General features: G+C 43.5%; 1 protein-coding gene across 3 annotated transcripts in view; it reads right to left on the minus strand.

Moving 5' to 3' along the window:
- The window catches only part of klhl4 (kelch-like family member 4), a 57,084-nt gene that overhangs the window by 12,585 nt on the left and 30,492 nt on the right, over positions 1-14,007 (minus strand). For all 3 annotated transcript variants that reach the window (XM_056286167.1, XM_056286010.1, XM_056286088.1), the window contains 3 exons: positions 10,488-10,674; positions 9,436-9,660; positions 6,103-6,265 (listed from right to left, as the gene is read on the minus strand). In XM_056286167.1, the coding sequence (XP_056142142.1) occupies positions 6,103-6,265; positions 9,436-9,660; positions 10,488-10,674 (575 nt within the window). The remainder of the gene's footprint in view (positions 1-6,102; positions 6,266-9,435; positions 9,661-10,487; positions 10,675-14,007) is intronic.

The raw sequence follows: 14,007 nt of genomic DNA on the forward strand, positions 1-14,007 counted from the left end.
TGGGCAACACACTCTCTATCCAACCACTCATTCAGGCGTTTCCGTGTATTAGTACAGCCACGCACCGCACAATGTGTCCCTGAACCATTTTTTGATTTTCTAATGTCCATTTTTAATGTTTAATGTTGTTGAAGTTATCGCAGATCTAGGCATGCATGTTTACATCCGGCTACGGATGTTTAGACCGGAAGAACAATGCATCCACCCCGGCGCCCTAGGTAAGGGCGGGAAAACTCGTCTATAATCTCCTCACTTTTAACAATGAAGACTAATAGTAGCCTCCTCCTTCTTCTTCTTCTTCTTCTTCTTCTTCTTCTTCTTCTTCTTCTTCAGTAAGGCAACGCAAGCTTATTTGTAAAGCACATTTCAAACACAAAAGCAATTCAAAGTTCTTTGCTTAAAGGCACAAAATAAGACATCAAATATGGGAAACAGAACAAGGTAAAGAGATTAAATAACAAGAATGCTAAAATAGAAAATAAAAAAAAGAAATTAAACTCTAGCAAGAACTGGCTAAATGATAACAGCTAATGACAACCTCCCAGTTAAACCCACTGAAATTCAGTTCCTGAGCGCAACTGGCTTTACCAGGGACACCAGTACAACAACAAATGTAAAGAATGTTACATTATTGATTTTCAAACGATGTTGCACGGCATCCAATCTCCCAAAAGTAAAATGCTGCACTCAAAGAGAGTCTGGATTATTCTGTGTAAATATAGCCCTACTGATCAGGAATCAGGAACACTTTGTCATTTCACTTCATGCACTTGCATACATGAAATGAAACGAAATGCCATTTCCCCCAGCCTACAGCAGTACAACACAAAGACAAAAACACATCCAAAAACTACAAGAACACACATATCCAAACTAACACATATATCAAAACTAAACAAAAAAAATCACTGTCCAAGGGAACGAACACCACCTACGACGAATGTCAGAACCACCGGTCTACATGGTAGCAGTTAGCTTAGTCCACTCTGCTTCCGTGTCCCGTCAGACCGCCCTCGGTGTTTCCTTCTCAGGCACAGCTCCAGGCAGGGCCATGGTTCCTGGGCCCACCGGACGAAGTAGACTAAGCTCTCCCAGCCAGACACCCATGACACACCTCCCGGCAATCCTCACGACGACATCAAAACACCACAGTCAACACCAGGCGAGGCCGTCACCAGACCGCCCTCGGTGTTATCGGAACTGCCAGTCTAAACGGGGTAGCAGTTAGCTTAGCCTGCCCCGCTCTCCCAGCCGATCCAGTGGCAGCCCTCCCAGCCATCAAACCAAGACAAAACTGAGACGCAGACGTGGACAAAGACACTGCATGGACGGTACTGGGTGAGGCTGCCGCAAATGTGAATTCGCGCCGCCATCTTCCGACACCAGCACTGGGTGAGGCCGCTGCAAACGCGAATTCACGCAGCCATCTTCCCACACCAGAAGCGGATACGCCCTCCTTCTAGGAAATCTATACCACATGAGGTTTAATGCTGTTGCTGAGCAGAGAAGGTGATGAGCAATAACCTCAGTCTGCTGTAGATTACTTTACACAGCCGGTGTCGGCGTCATGGGCAGACCTTGGGGAGGAGGGGGGTCAAGGCCCGTCCAATAAAGTCACTCTGCCCCTTCAGCTGAATTCTCTCCCTGACGAAAAAAAAAACAAAACTGAAATGCTTTTACAACTATACATAAAATTAATTCCAAGGGGTGCCCGAATAGCGTAGTGGTCTATTCCATTGCCTACCAACTCGTTTGAATCCCACGTGTTACCTCCAGCTTGGTTGGGCATCCCTACAGACAGCTGGCCGTGTCTGTGGGTGGGAAGCCGGATGTGGGTATGTGGCCTGGTCGCTGCACTAGCGCCTCCTCTGGTCTGTCTGGGCGCCTGTTCAGGGGGGAGAGAGAACTGGGGGAAATAGCGTGATCCTCCCATGCACTACGTTCCCCTGGCGAAACTCCTCACTGTCAGGTGAAAAGAAGCGGCTGGCGACTCCACATGTATTGGAGGGGCATGTGGTAGTCTGCAGCCCTTCCCAGATCGGCAGAGGGGGTGGAGCAGTGACCAGGCGGCTCGGAAGAGTGGGGTAATTGGCCAAGTACAATTGGAAAAAAAAAAGGGGGGGGTCAAATAAATAAATAAAAATTAAGTCACTGAATTTGGTAATGAGAGACTTAACACTGTAATGCAAAATAAAGTATAAAACTGATAGTTTGCATTCACGAAACCATTTCCTACTAAACATAACAACCCAGCCAAGCCAATTAAAAACTAGCATATCCGCATTGTATGACCAGCCAATCAATTACAAGGTTGTGTAGAGACGTTTGGGGGGGTCGGCACTAATGTGGACATTTTCTTGGCAGTAAACAAAGCTAAAACTCAGCGATGTGCAACTTAGCCATCGTTCAATTAATACGGTCGTACGAAAGTGGTTTGGAAAAGCACCCACATTGGCAGGAAGGCATGACAGTGACAACCAAGCTCAAGCTAATGATTTGGCTGATGTTAGCTCATTTCTGCACTCGCAGTTGGCGACTCCAGCTGTTCTAGTCGTGAGTTTATAAATCCACTTAGTCACCTTGGGAAAATGTCTCTCTTGGTTGCACACTGTGCTATTTGAGAGCAGTATTGTTTGCGCTATTGTAATTGTGGCTACGTTTCCGGCTGAGCGCGCATATGGTTGTATAATTATGCATTCCGGTTCTTGATGTGGCCTAAAGGATGTTGTTTATCCTTTAATTTTTTTTATGTAACCTGTGAAGGTGATGGCCCAATGTATAAATTTATTCGTTACGTAGAATTGCATCTTGCAGTAGGACGGCATGGCTCAGGAGGTAGAGCGGGTCGTCTAGTAAACGGAAGGTCACTGGTTCGGTCCCCGGCTCCTGCAGAGAGCATGTCGAAGTGTCCTTGAGCAAGACGCTGAATCCTTAACTGCTCCTGATGAGCAAGTTGGCACCTTGCATGGCAGCCTCCACCATCAGTGTATGAATGCGTGTGTGAATGTGAGGCATGCATTGCATAGCACTTTGAGTGGTTGGAAGATTAGAAAAGCGCTATATAAATGCAGTCCATTTACCATTTCCACTTACCATTAACTGTATTAAATGCAAGATATTTAATGGATTTCCCCGTGCATCTTAGTGTACAACCTCTGGTTTTGTGGACGTAGTGCGTGCAGCCTGTGCACATAAGTGTCAGTATGTATGTACGCCTCTCTGTCATAGTTTATTTCTTTCATGAAACATGATAATGTTAATTATACACTTAATAAAAGCTATGTGAGGTTAACAAAATGCCCCCCTGTCAAAGTTGATTGCTCGTCCGCTCCTTATGCCCTGGCGCCGACCCTGTACACAGCCAACATTATTTTGCATGACAGGGAATATATTATGTATTAAGTATAAAGTACATAAGTACGTATTGGGTTCACTGTATGTCATATTAATAGTGGACTCAAGTTGCACAATGGCCTTTTTTCCTGGGTGGTCTGCATCGAAAATAAATGAAACCATCCTCAAGCTGTGATGGTCTATGCCAGAGGTGCCCACAATTTTTTGAGTCGTGAGCTACTTTTAAATTGACCAGGTCAAAATGATCTACTCATATTAAAAATAATAATAAAAATACTCAATACATGTTTTACATATATGAACATTTATATGCAGTGTGTGTATTTATATACATGTTGTGTTACATATACAGTATTGCAATGGATTTGCATTTATATTGAACCTTACACAGGCAATACTCACACCAAGCATTTGCTACTACACTATGTTGAAATTGCATCACTGCATGAACCTTTACAGCTGTGGTAAATAGATTTGTGATCTCTACCTCTCTACTCTGAGGATGACCTGCACTGGAGGTAGTCAGACAGGGTTGCATAGTTCAGACAGTAGCTGCTGGTAGCCAGCCTCAAGCAGGCCTCCAAATGATCATCTGTCATGGTGGAATGGTATTTGGACTTGATAATCTTCATGTGAGAAAGGGCTGACTCACACAAATAAGTAGAGCCGAATAATGCCGTCAAGGAGGTTGCGCATTTCCTCATGTTTGGTACTTGTCCTCTGTAAGTAAGTTCCAAAACTCTCCATGCGCCCTGGACTTAAGCTGAATGTCAGCCTGTACTGTCAGCATCTCATCCTCCACTGCAGACGAGTTCAGGTGAAACAGTGTTGCCATTTTTGAGGCGAGGGAATCCACCTCTGTATCTTCCCCAAATGGGTAGCACATAAATGTAGCGATTGGCTCAAGCAAAGCAAAGTCTTGAAACCGTTTGTCAAAGTCTGACCGGACATTTTCAATCTGCTCTGTGTAGCGTGCACTGTCAAGTTGCGCACACGCCCTCCCTTGCTTCTCCAGCTCTGCTGCAAGGTTTCGCAAGTTTCCCAAATCACGGCGCTGCAACTTTTGAGGACAGAAGTTGCATTTTCCGTTTGAAAGCGTTAACTGAGCTGATCATGTTTACCATGCTTTTGTCTTTTCCTTGCAGCTCTAAATTAAGCTCGTTCAACATGTTGGTTAAATCAGTTAAAAACGCCAAGTCTAGCAGCCACTGATTGTCATTAAGTTGCTTGTGTTCCGCATGTTTAGTGATAAGGAGAAACTCCTTAATCTCCGGACAGAGCTCTCGAAATCTCTGCAAGAATCTCCCTCTACTAAGCCATCTCACGTCAGTGTGTAGCAAGAGGTCAGAGTAGTTACAGTCAGCCTCTTCCAAATGTGTACCAAACAACCGTCTTTGAAGAGACCTCGCTTGAATAGAACAGGCGGGTTTGGTTGCCACATCCATGATCTCTTTCATGTTTAGCATTTTTGCGCATAATGCTTGTTGGTGTATTATGCAATGGTAATTAAGGAAGTCCGGGAAAGCATCGTCCTCCCTGCACTTGGCAATAAATCCATTGGAGCGGCCCACCATAGCAGGCGTACCGTCCGTGGTGATTGACACCAGTTTACACACTGGGAGCTGGATTTTATCCACAAAGTTTTTGAAGATCTGAAAAATGTCCTCTCCCCACGTGTGTTCCTTCATGGCTAGTATTGTTAACAGCTCCTCTTTTGCGGTCATATCTTGAAACACCATGCGAATGAAAACGCACAATTGGGCCGTATCACTGATGTCCGTAGACTCGTCCAATTGTAGTGAGAAACACTCGCAGTCCACGATGTCCCTCCAAAGCTGCTGTGTCAAATCATCGCCCATCACTTCACAGCGCCTTGTGACGGAATCTCTTGATTACTGGAGAGCTTTGATTGAAGATACTGATTTGTTTTTAAAGTCCCGAAACAACGAATCTGCTGCCTCAAGGAAGGCCTCTTTCATCATCTCTCCACCTTGGAAGGCCTTCTTATGCTTAATGATGGAGTGACTCACCCGTAAAGATGCTTCAGTGGCTGCCTTTGCCTTTGAATTCGGCTGCGGGAAAAGTGACTGCTGGGCGACTAACTGCGATTTTAGTTCCCTCACCTTTCTCTTTCTCAGCTCGCTTTTCGGAGGGAAGTCATTGTCATAGTTTTTATGAACAGTTCGAAAGTGCCTCTCCACATTTCCTTTCTTTGGGATAGCAATGCTAGACTGACAGATGAGACAAACGCATTTGGAATAAGACATGGTGAAAAAAAAGTCCTCCTCCCATTCCACATGGAAATGGTACGTTTTTTGTTTCTTGCTAGGTCCGGCTCCCCCACTCATTTTTGTTTTGTTTCACTTTTTAGTAGAATTTTTTTTTTAGAGTTGAACTAGCTAGCTCGATACAGTTCTGCATTAGCTCACGTTGTGGGCATGTGAACTGCAAGGTACGTTCGAGAAGGGCTCTGGTTGTTATGGTAACCTAATGTAACAAAGTTTTAGGTTCCGCTCTAGAATCTTTGGTTTTAGGCAACAGCAGACTGGCCGTCCTTTACGTCAATCAAAAGGCAAATGCCAAATGGAGGACAGATGATAGGCTAATTAATGTCTTGAAAAAAAAAACGTTTTTTTGGAACGTCATGGAGATCTACCAGCACTGCCTTCGCGATCTACTGGTCGATCGCGATCGACGTAGTGGGCACCCATGGTCTATGCTAGTTTTAATGCAGACACAGCGACTTACTTCCCATTGAGCGCGGTGACTCCCACAGTGCTGCGCGGCGTGGACATACTGGCCACATAGTTCCACTGTCTGGCTTGGGGGTCCCAGCGCTCCACTGTGTTGAGATAACTCCAGCCATCATGGCCTCCGACAGCATACATAGGGCCCTCTAGCACAGCAATACCTGCACAGGGAAGAGATGGAGCCAGGCGGTATTTGTTACCCGTTTCGCCTGTAGTTTATTCCAATGGTGGAGTATTATTTGAAATGACAGAAAATTAAAATGGCCACGAATTGTTCAAGTGATTAAGTTGACGAGTTTTATTTGCTTTATTCTCCTGTAATAGTCAGTGTATGGAGATAATTTATCAGTGTATGGAAACTGAGTACTAAGCAGCAACAAACTGATTTGCATATGCAGTTACGGTAAATACATAAATATTTCTTCCTTTGACCCAATCAAGTAGTGTACTTACCCATACAAATACATAATGTATCAGGGGACTTTTAATTAACTGCAATGGTAATAATGTATTGTCAGTACTAATACACTGAACTAATAAAATTAAATAATTCATTCATTCATTCATTATCCAAACCCATTTATCCTTACTCAGGGACATGGGATGCTGGAGCCTATCCCAGCAGTCACTGGGCGGCAGGCAGGGAGACACCCTGGACAGGCCGCCAGGCCATCACAGGGCTAACAGACACACACACACACACACACACACACACACACACACACACACACACACACACACACACACACACACACACACACACACACACACCTAGGTACAATTCAGTATGGCCTATTCACCTGACCTACATGTCTGTAGGAGGAAACCGGAGCACCCGGAGGAAACCCATGCAGACATGAGGAGAACATGCAAACTCCACGCAGAGGACGACCCAGGTCGACTACCCCGGGGCTGGAACCCAGGACCTTCTTGCTGTGAGGCGACCGCGCTAACCACTGCGCCATCGTGCTGCCCAATTGAGTAACACTATTGTTAAATTTTACTATGCCACCCACATAGTGACTATATAACATTTATGTATTACAGCACAAAAGCATAGCGGTCCAGTTTCGTGTCGTGTAAGTTTAGATATGGTAGCAACTACAACTTTCATTTGTAGTTGTCTTCAATTATGTTGCTGGGAGCAAACATGTCCTGCCTCCCTTTCTGAGTATGCAGAGGTCATCGGTTTACATCAATACAAAGGCGTTGAAAGACAGAGACCAAATTTCAAGTCCAAACTCTCTCTCTCTCTCGCGCGCTCTCTCGACACTTCCTGGAGGCTAGATTGCTCACTTTTGAATCACTGCAGTTGCGTGGGGCAGTGTGAGTCACTGCTATCAAGCTGACCAAGTCTATTCAGCAAACAGGAAGTTTATAAAGAAGTATGCATTGTTTTTCGTCACACTCTGGTTACAGAGAAAAATGGATTTTTCACCAGCTACAACGCTGCGGATGTTTTAGCACAAAGGCTTTCTAAGCCACTGCTTTTATTTCCTTTGGTGAGCGTCCAATTATCTCCAGGGAAAATCGACGCAACGGGCATTCGGGGACACCGAAGTGACAAAAACACAGATGGAAAGAAACATTTTGCGTTTGAGGAACCACCCTTGGTTTCTCACTTACTCGTTTCTGAAACAGGAGGATAAAAAGAATTCTTTCTCCTCGTTTCTTTTTTCTTTCTTTTTCCTCGTGCAACTCACAGCAAGCCACCGCCTGGCAGGCATGTAGGCAGAAAATAAACACAGATATATTCAGACTCTAAATAAAATGGTGCTCACCGCCAGTGAGTCGGAGAGACATATTTGCTACTGGGAAGATCAAAGCTGGCGCAGGTAAACCATACGGTGTAATCTCCTGGGCGAGCAGGCTTACAGATACCTCCGACCACACCGGGGGAGTAAGCTGAATACTTGACAAGACTCCCGGCTCTGCTTACCTAGTGCCGTTTCAACTGTGAATCAAAACGCCTCTGATACGAGGTTTATCGGGCAGGGAAGGGTAAAGAAGCGCTCGGCCGGTGCAGACTCGCCAGCTTTGATATGGGAATGGGAAAATATCAAAGGTGCATCTGAAAAGAAACCAGCGAATCTTCCCCGCATGCCGACCGCAGCCCTTCCAAGCGTGAAGCCAGTGATTTGTAAGCGTTCCGTAAGATCCTGGAAGGTGAACCGGGCTGAACCCGCCGTTACTAAGAATTAAATCACAGACCAACATTTCCAGTGCAAATCCAATGTCCGCTGGTAGAAATACTAAAAAACAACTATTATTACAGTTATTTTTAACACTATACTACAAATTACATAATCACATATTGATTTGGGAAGAGTACAGTGTGATGGAAACCCATATTTATGGCAGTTGTCTAGGTAACATCACAACGGCATGCAATATATGTTAGATGGCGTGTTAAAAAACAGCAGTAGTACTGCTGTTTTCACTACTTGCTGTTCCCCTATAGCCGTACCCAACGATAGATTTTTTTTATTATGCAGTCATAATGATTTTTGTACACAGCTATACATCACATATCCCATGATGCATTGTGTTGTAACAAAGCTCATAACCAATAATATTGTTACAATAAATCACAGGATAATGCTGTTATAGCTTTAATGACTAATATTGATGTACCTAATATCAATGTCACATTAAAAATTTAGTTGAGGACAATAAAAGCCTTAAATCAACATTAACTATTTTTGTCAAATTTCACCATAAAACAATATAATTACATGCTCTATAGGGTTGGAATATTACCTAGTAAAAAGATTGTTAAAAATGGGACCTGTTACAACACTAGCAAAAGTCACACTGCTTTCTGATTTTGTGGAGTTAGAAATGTGATGATTCAATATTGACAGATTAGCTGCCAGATCGATTAAATAGCTATACATTATAATCTGCTTCAAATGTTGTTCCTGTGCAATGCATCATGGGATGTTGTCAGGAACATGAGAAATCCTACCCAAACTACTTGTTTTACAAAAATAAATATTGTTCTAACACAATATGGTCGTATGTAGCCCAGTTAGTAGCTCACCTGGTTTTATGGCAACATATGCCATGGGCATGGCACTAAGACTACTGAGGGTGAGGGGTTTGATTCCTACTGAGACCTCCTTGAATGTGATACAGTCAATTCATTGTAAAGCAGTTTGAGTCCTAGGACTCATTCATTATTGATGTGGTCTTCTTAAAGTAAAAAAAAAAAAAAATCTATTTATTTTACATTATCCATCCTCAAGGTCTATGTTTTAGGTTCAGGCTAAAATGATTTGTATTTATGGAACAGACTAAAATACCAAACTAGAAAGTGCGTCAGACTCACCAAGTCCATGTCTGTGTGTTGACATAGGGGGCATAGTGGACCATACTTTGCCGACTGGGTTATAGCATTCCACCATGTTGGATGTCTTCAATCCATCCCTCCCTCCAACCACATACAGCTTGTTGTCGATCACTGCCACTCCAAACTGGAGTCTGCGCCCATTCATGATGCCAACCTGGATCCAGGTGTTAGTCCGCAAGTCATACTTCTCTATGGTGGTAGAGCCTCGAAACAGAAAAGCAGCAAATGTTTAATTAAGGTACTTATCATTTCCTTTCTGGTCATTCAAAGAGTGGATCCACATTGTAATTAATTATATCACAGCAGCCTTAAGACCCCTACATACAGTCCCAGACATATTTTCAATATGAGGACAAAACTGTCATCATTAACAATGGTCGGGTGTCTTCGGTTGTTCAGTGCAACAGGGTTTAGGACAGGCAATGGAGTGCTGAACCACAAAGTCACAGGCGCCGATCAAGTTCTAGCAACAGAAATTTTGGGCCGTGATTGTGTGGTGTGGCAGGTGCTATAGGGCAGTCTGCTTGTTGTTGGCCAACATAAGACGTAGCGTCATCGTTCAACCTATTGCACAATGTGGCCGTAGTCTCATTTCAACTCGCAGTCTGACAAGGTGGATAATCAATATTTTACTCCTTTTTTTTCCCCCTCGCACAACATAACACATAATAAATGTGTAGGATGGCAAACTTTGTAGTGTGCAGAGGCCCTTGGGCTAAAGGCAGGGAGACACCCTGGATAGGTCATCGGTCCATCACAGGTCTCACAGACCCAATCACTCACACATCATTGACACATATGGACAACTGAGGGTCACCAATTCACCTCGCATGCATGTGTTTTCTCCAGTTACCCCGGAGCAAACCTACACAAACTCAGGGTGGACATGCAAACTCCACACAAATGGACTTCAATCTTTCCCAGGACTCTCTTGCTGTGAGGTGACAGTTCTAACCACTAAGTCACAAAGTCAGTCCATTAATGATAGTAATTGTCCAAATGTGCCATAGGGAAATAACTATGGACTGTACCTTTGGTAGCATCCATCCCTCCTACAGCATAAAGTGCACCGACAGTTGATTTTCTAGGTTTGGTTCTTGGGCTCTGAAACATGGGACGTCTCTCAGGCAGAAGATGGTATTTCATGGCCTCCATGAGAAGCTTTTGGCATTCCAGATCATCAGAGAACATCTTGTTGTTTTCCAGATCTGCGAGGAGCTAGATTTTAAAGACAACAGGACAGAGTGAGTACATTATCATAAAGGAAAACCATCTCTGAAGTGATGTGAACCTAATATCTAAGGAGATACTAAGGGTGAATTCAAACTGGAAGCGATGAACAGCCACCGCAATTCACTTTCTGTGAACTATGATGGGATAATGGCACATCCATGACAAGCTTGTACAAAAGAAAAAGTTGAAATCAGTGAAATTTGACCCTGCCGTGGAAGAAATTCGCTTAATGGCAACCAATCAGATATGAGAAAGCTCTGCTGCTAAAAATGTTCCATTGTAACCACTGCAATGTCTCAACTAAGCGGCACCCACTGGGGGTGGAAGTTGAAGCTAACGCGAAAGTGCCTTAAATTGCAGTTCCAATAGGGCCACGAGGTGGTTGGCTCCAATTCCCAGTCTGATGTAAGTCAATGAGAGAATTCACAAATTTTACCATCAAATACAATGTCATTAATTTTTCCTACACGTAGTTTGGTCTCAATCGCTAATTTCGAGTCTCACATACAGTGTGAGGGTGGCTATTTGAAAATTATTGTTCCGGGAAGAAGACATTAAGAGGGAAGTTGAGGTGTGTCTGCCTTGATTGACAGCTCTGTCAACCTGTCTGCCACATAGGTTCTACCCAGCTCTATGCATGGTCTGACCCCATTGCCCCAATTTGGAATCTCTGGCTCCAACAACTTGACAAGATGGTGGCAAGCATAAACCCAAACTTTAGGCTTCAAAATGCCCCTTCACAAACCAATGGGTGATGTCACAGGTGCTACCTCCATCATTTTTATACAGTCTGTGGTCCCAACAACATGCAGGCCAAGCTAAATAACTGTGTCGGGTTTTCTAAGCTCTTCTGCCGATGTACAGAGGCAGATGAAATAAACGCTAGTTGGTGAAGTGCTAGAAATTTTCATCATTTCTTTTTTTTCTCTTGAAAACTTTATTTTCCCGAATTTCAAGTTAATGGAATAGGTATACATGATACATGAACACCCAAATAAAAAAAATTATGTAGAAATCCCCCCTCCCCCCAAAGGCTCAAGAAGAAGAAAGAAAAAAACCGACTATGTAGGGACTTCTTATTCCAATTCCACAAGATAACTTTTTGAAGACAATATAACAGTATACACATACATCTGTGTAAATATTGTAGTTAAAACCAGGTACAAAGTACATTCAATGGAAGGGAAAACCTTCAATAAAGCCTATGAAAGGTCTCCAGGTCAAAGCAAAGTTTTTGCAGGTTTCATATATTTTATATCGGCGCTTTTCTAAAGATGGAAAGGAAAGCACCTCCCTTAACCACTGCAAAAAAGAGGAGTCTTTATTCAACTTCCAATTAAAAAGAATAAGTCTGTGAGCTAGCAATGAAGCAAATGCTAGAGTATTTGCCTGCAAAGTTGTGACTTTACAGTTAGGGGGTGGTATGCCAAAGACAGCTGTGTGAAAATCAGGGGTAATGGTCTGTTTACAAATATGTGAGAATACATTAAATATATGTCCCCAGTAACAGTTGAGGGAGGGGCATGCCCAGAACATCTGTCCTGCCGAGGCTGGACTATGGCTGCACCTCGGACAGCCAGGGTCTGTGGTGGAGAAGATTCTGGCAAGCTTGTCCCCTGAGTAGTCAAGACAGTGAAGCACCTTAAATTGAATTAACCAGTGTCGTATACACAGTGAGGAGGTGTGTATATGAGTTAAGCTGTCCTGCCACACCTCTTCAGAAAGCTCTACACCCAAATCCCTCTCCCATGCAGTTTTTGTCTTGTCCTTGGATATCTGTTTTAATCCCTTTATCAGTGTGTAGATTATAGAGACACGTTTCTTCCTAAAGGGATCTAGCTCCAAAATAATGTTTAATTAGGGATCCGCGTAGCGTAGCGGTTTATACCGTTGCCAACCAACACAGGAATCGCCGGTTCAAATCCCCGCGTTACCTTGGTCGGGAGTCCCTACAGACACAGTTGGCTGTGTCTGTAGGTGGGAAGCTGGACATGGGTATGTGTCCTGGTCCCTGCACTAGCGCCTCCTCTGGTCGGTTGGGGTGCCTGTTCAGAGGGGAGGGGGAACTGGGGGGGAATAGTGTGATCCTCCCACGCACTACGTCCCCCCGGTGAAACTCCTCACTGTCAGGTGAAAAGAAGCGGCTGGCAAAGCCACATGTATCGGAGGAGGCATGTAGTAGTCTGCAGCCCTCCCGGGGATCAGCAGAAGGGGTGGAGGAATGACCAGGACGGCTCGGAAGAGTGGGGTAATTGGCCGCATACAATTGGGAAGAAAAGGGGGGCAGGGAGAGAATAACACCTAATTGGCTCCTGGGTGGCAGATAAGGAAATGGGGGAGTGACTTTTTTGGCAAAACTACAAAATTTTCGCCATTTCTGATGTGTAAATTAACTTACAAAATGGTTTTACCCACATGCCATGAATGTCTTACTTATCTTAGTAAATTATTACTCTTATGCAGGTTATTTTCACTTATTTAATTTCATTCAAACTTGGTTAAAACTATACAAGAATTACATCAATCCACAAGATAACACACTATCCACAGTCGGGGGATAGTAGTGGGAGGAAGCAGTGCAAGGTGGTGTTGTCGCTTCCGGCATCGGTAAATTACTATTAAGTAAAAGACTGGCCAAAGACTAAAATGTTAACCTAATGCAATATCTGGTTGAGTTTTGTAGAATTATCAGCTTGTAAAATCATATCTGGGAACTTTATGTAAGAAACATTAAATTAAAGTTATGGAAATTAAAAATAGACGAGGTATAATTAAAATGACTTCAGGGAGACAGATGAACTCCAAACACACAGCACAAGGAATAAATTTATCTTGCTCATCCTAAAGTGCAGTTTTAAGGAAAAACAGCCCTGCCTTCCATGATAATCTATTTCTTTCTCTCACCCCGAGGATCAATTCATCAGTCTGATGCTCTAGTGAGCCTTTCCACCTGATAGCGCATGACGCAGCCACACAGCACTAACGTAATTAATTTTGATCCTCATATCTTATAAACTGTATATGAAACCTAGAAGCCTCTTTGTTAAGGTCTTAGAAATATCTGATCATCAGTCTTTCCCGTGAAACAGATACGTATCTCCATTGACCACTGCACTACAAGCTAGTGCAGAAGCTTTGCACAGAGCAACTTTTTGTGTTTTTAATCAAATACTTTGGCGCACATTCCATACTGATGAAGGTGAAATATTGCAACTTAACACATACTGACTTTGTGAACAGCACCAATCTGCCCATTTGGTTTATTCTCTTTACAAGAGGAAGAGTAGTTTTGACATTTCAGTTGATAAGTGTTGTAAA

The sequence above is a fragment of the Lampris incognitus genome, chromosome 1 (genome assembly GCF_029633865.1).
Source record: "Lampris incognitus isolate fLamInc1 chromosome 1, fLamInc1.hap2, whole genome shotgun sequence".
Classification (NCBI taxonomy): domain Eukaryota; kingdom Metazoa; phylum Chordata; class Actinopteri; order Lampriformes; family Lampridae; genus Lampris; species Lampris incognitus.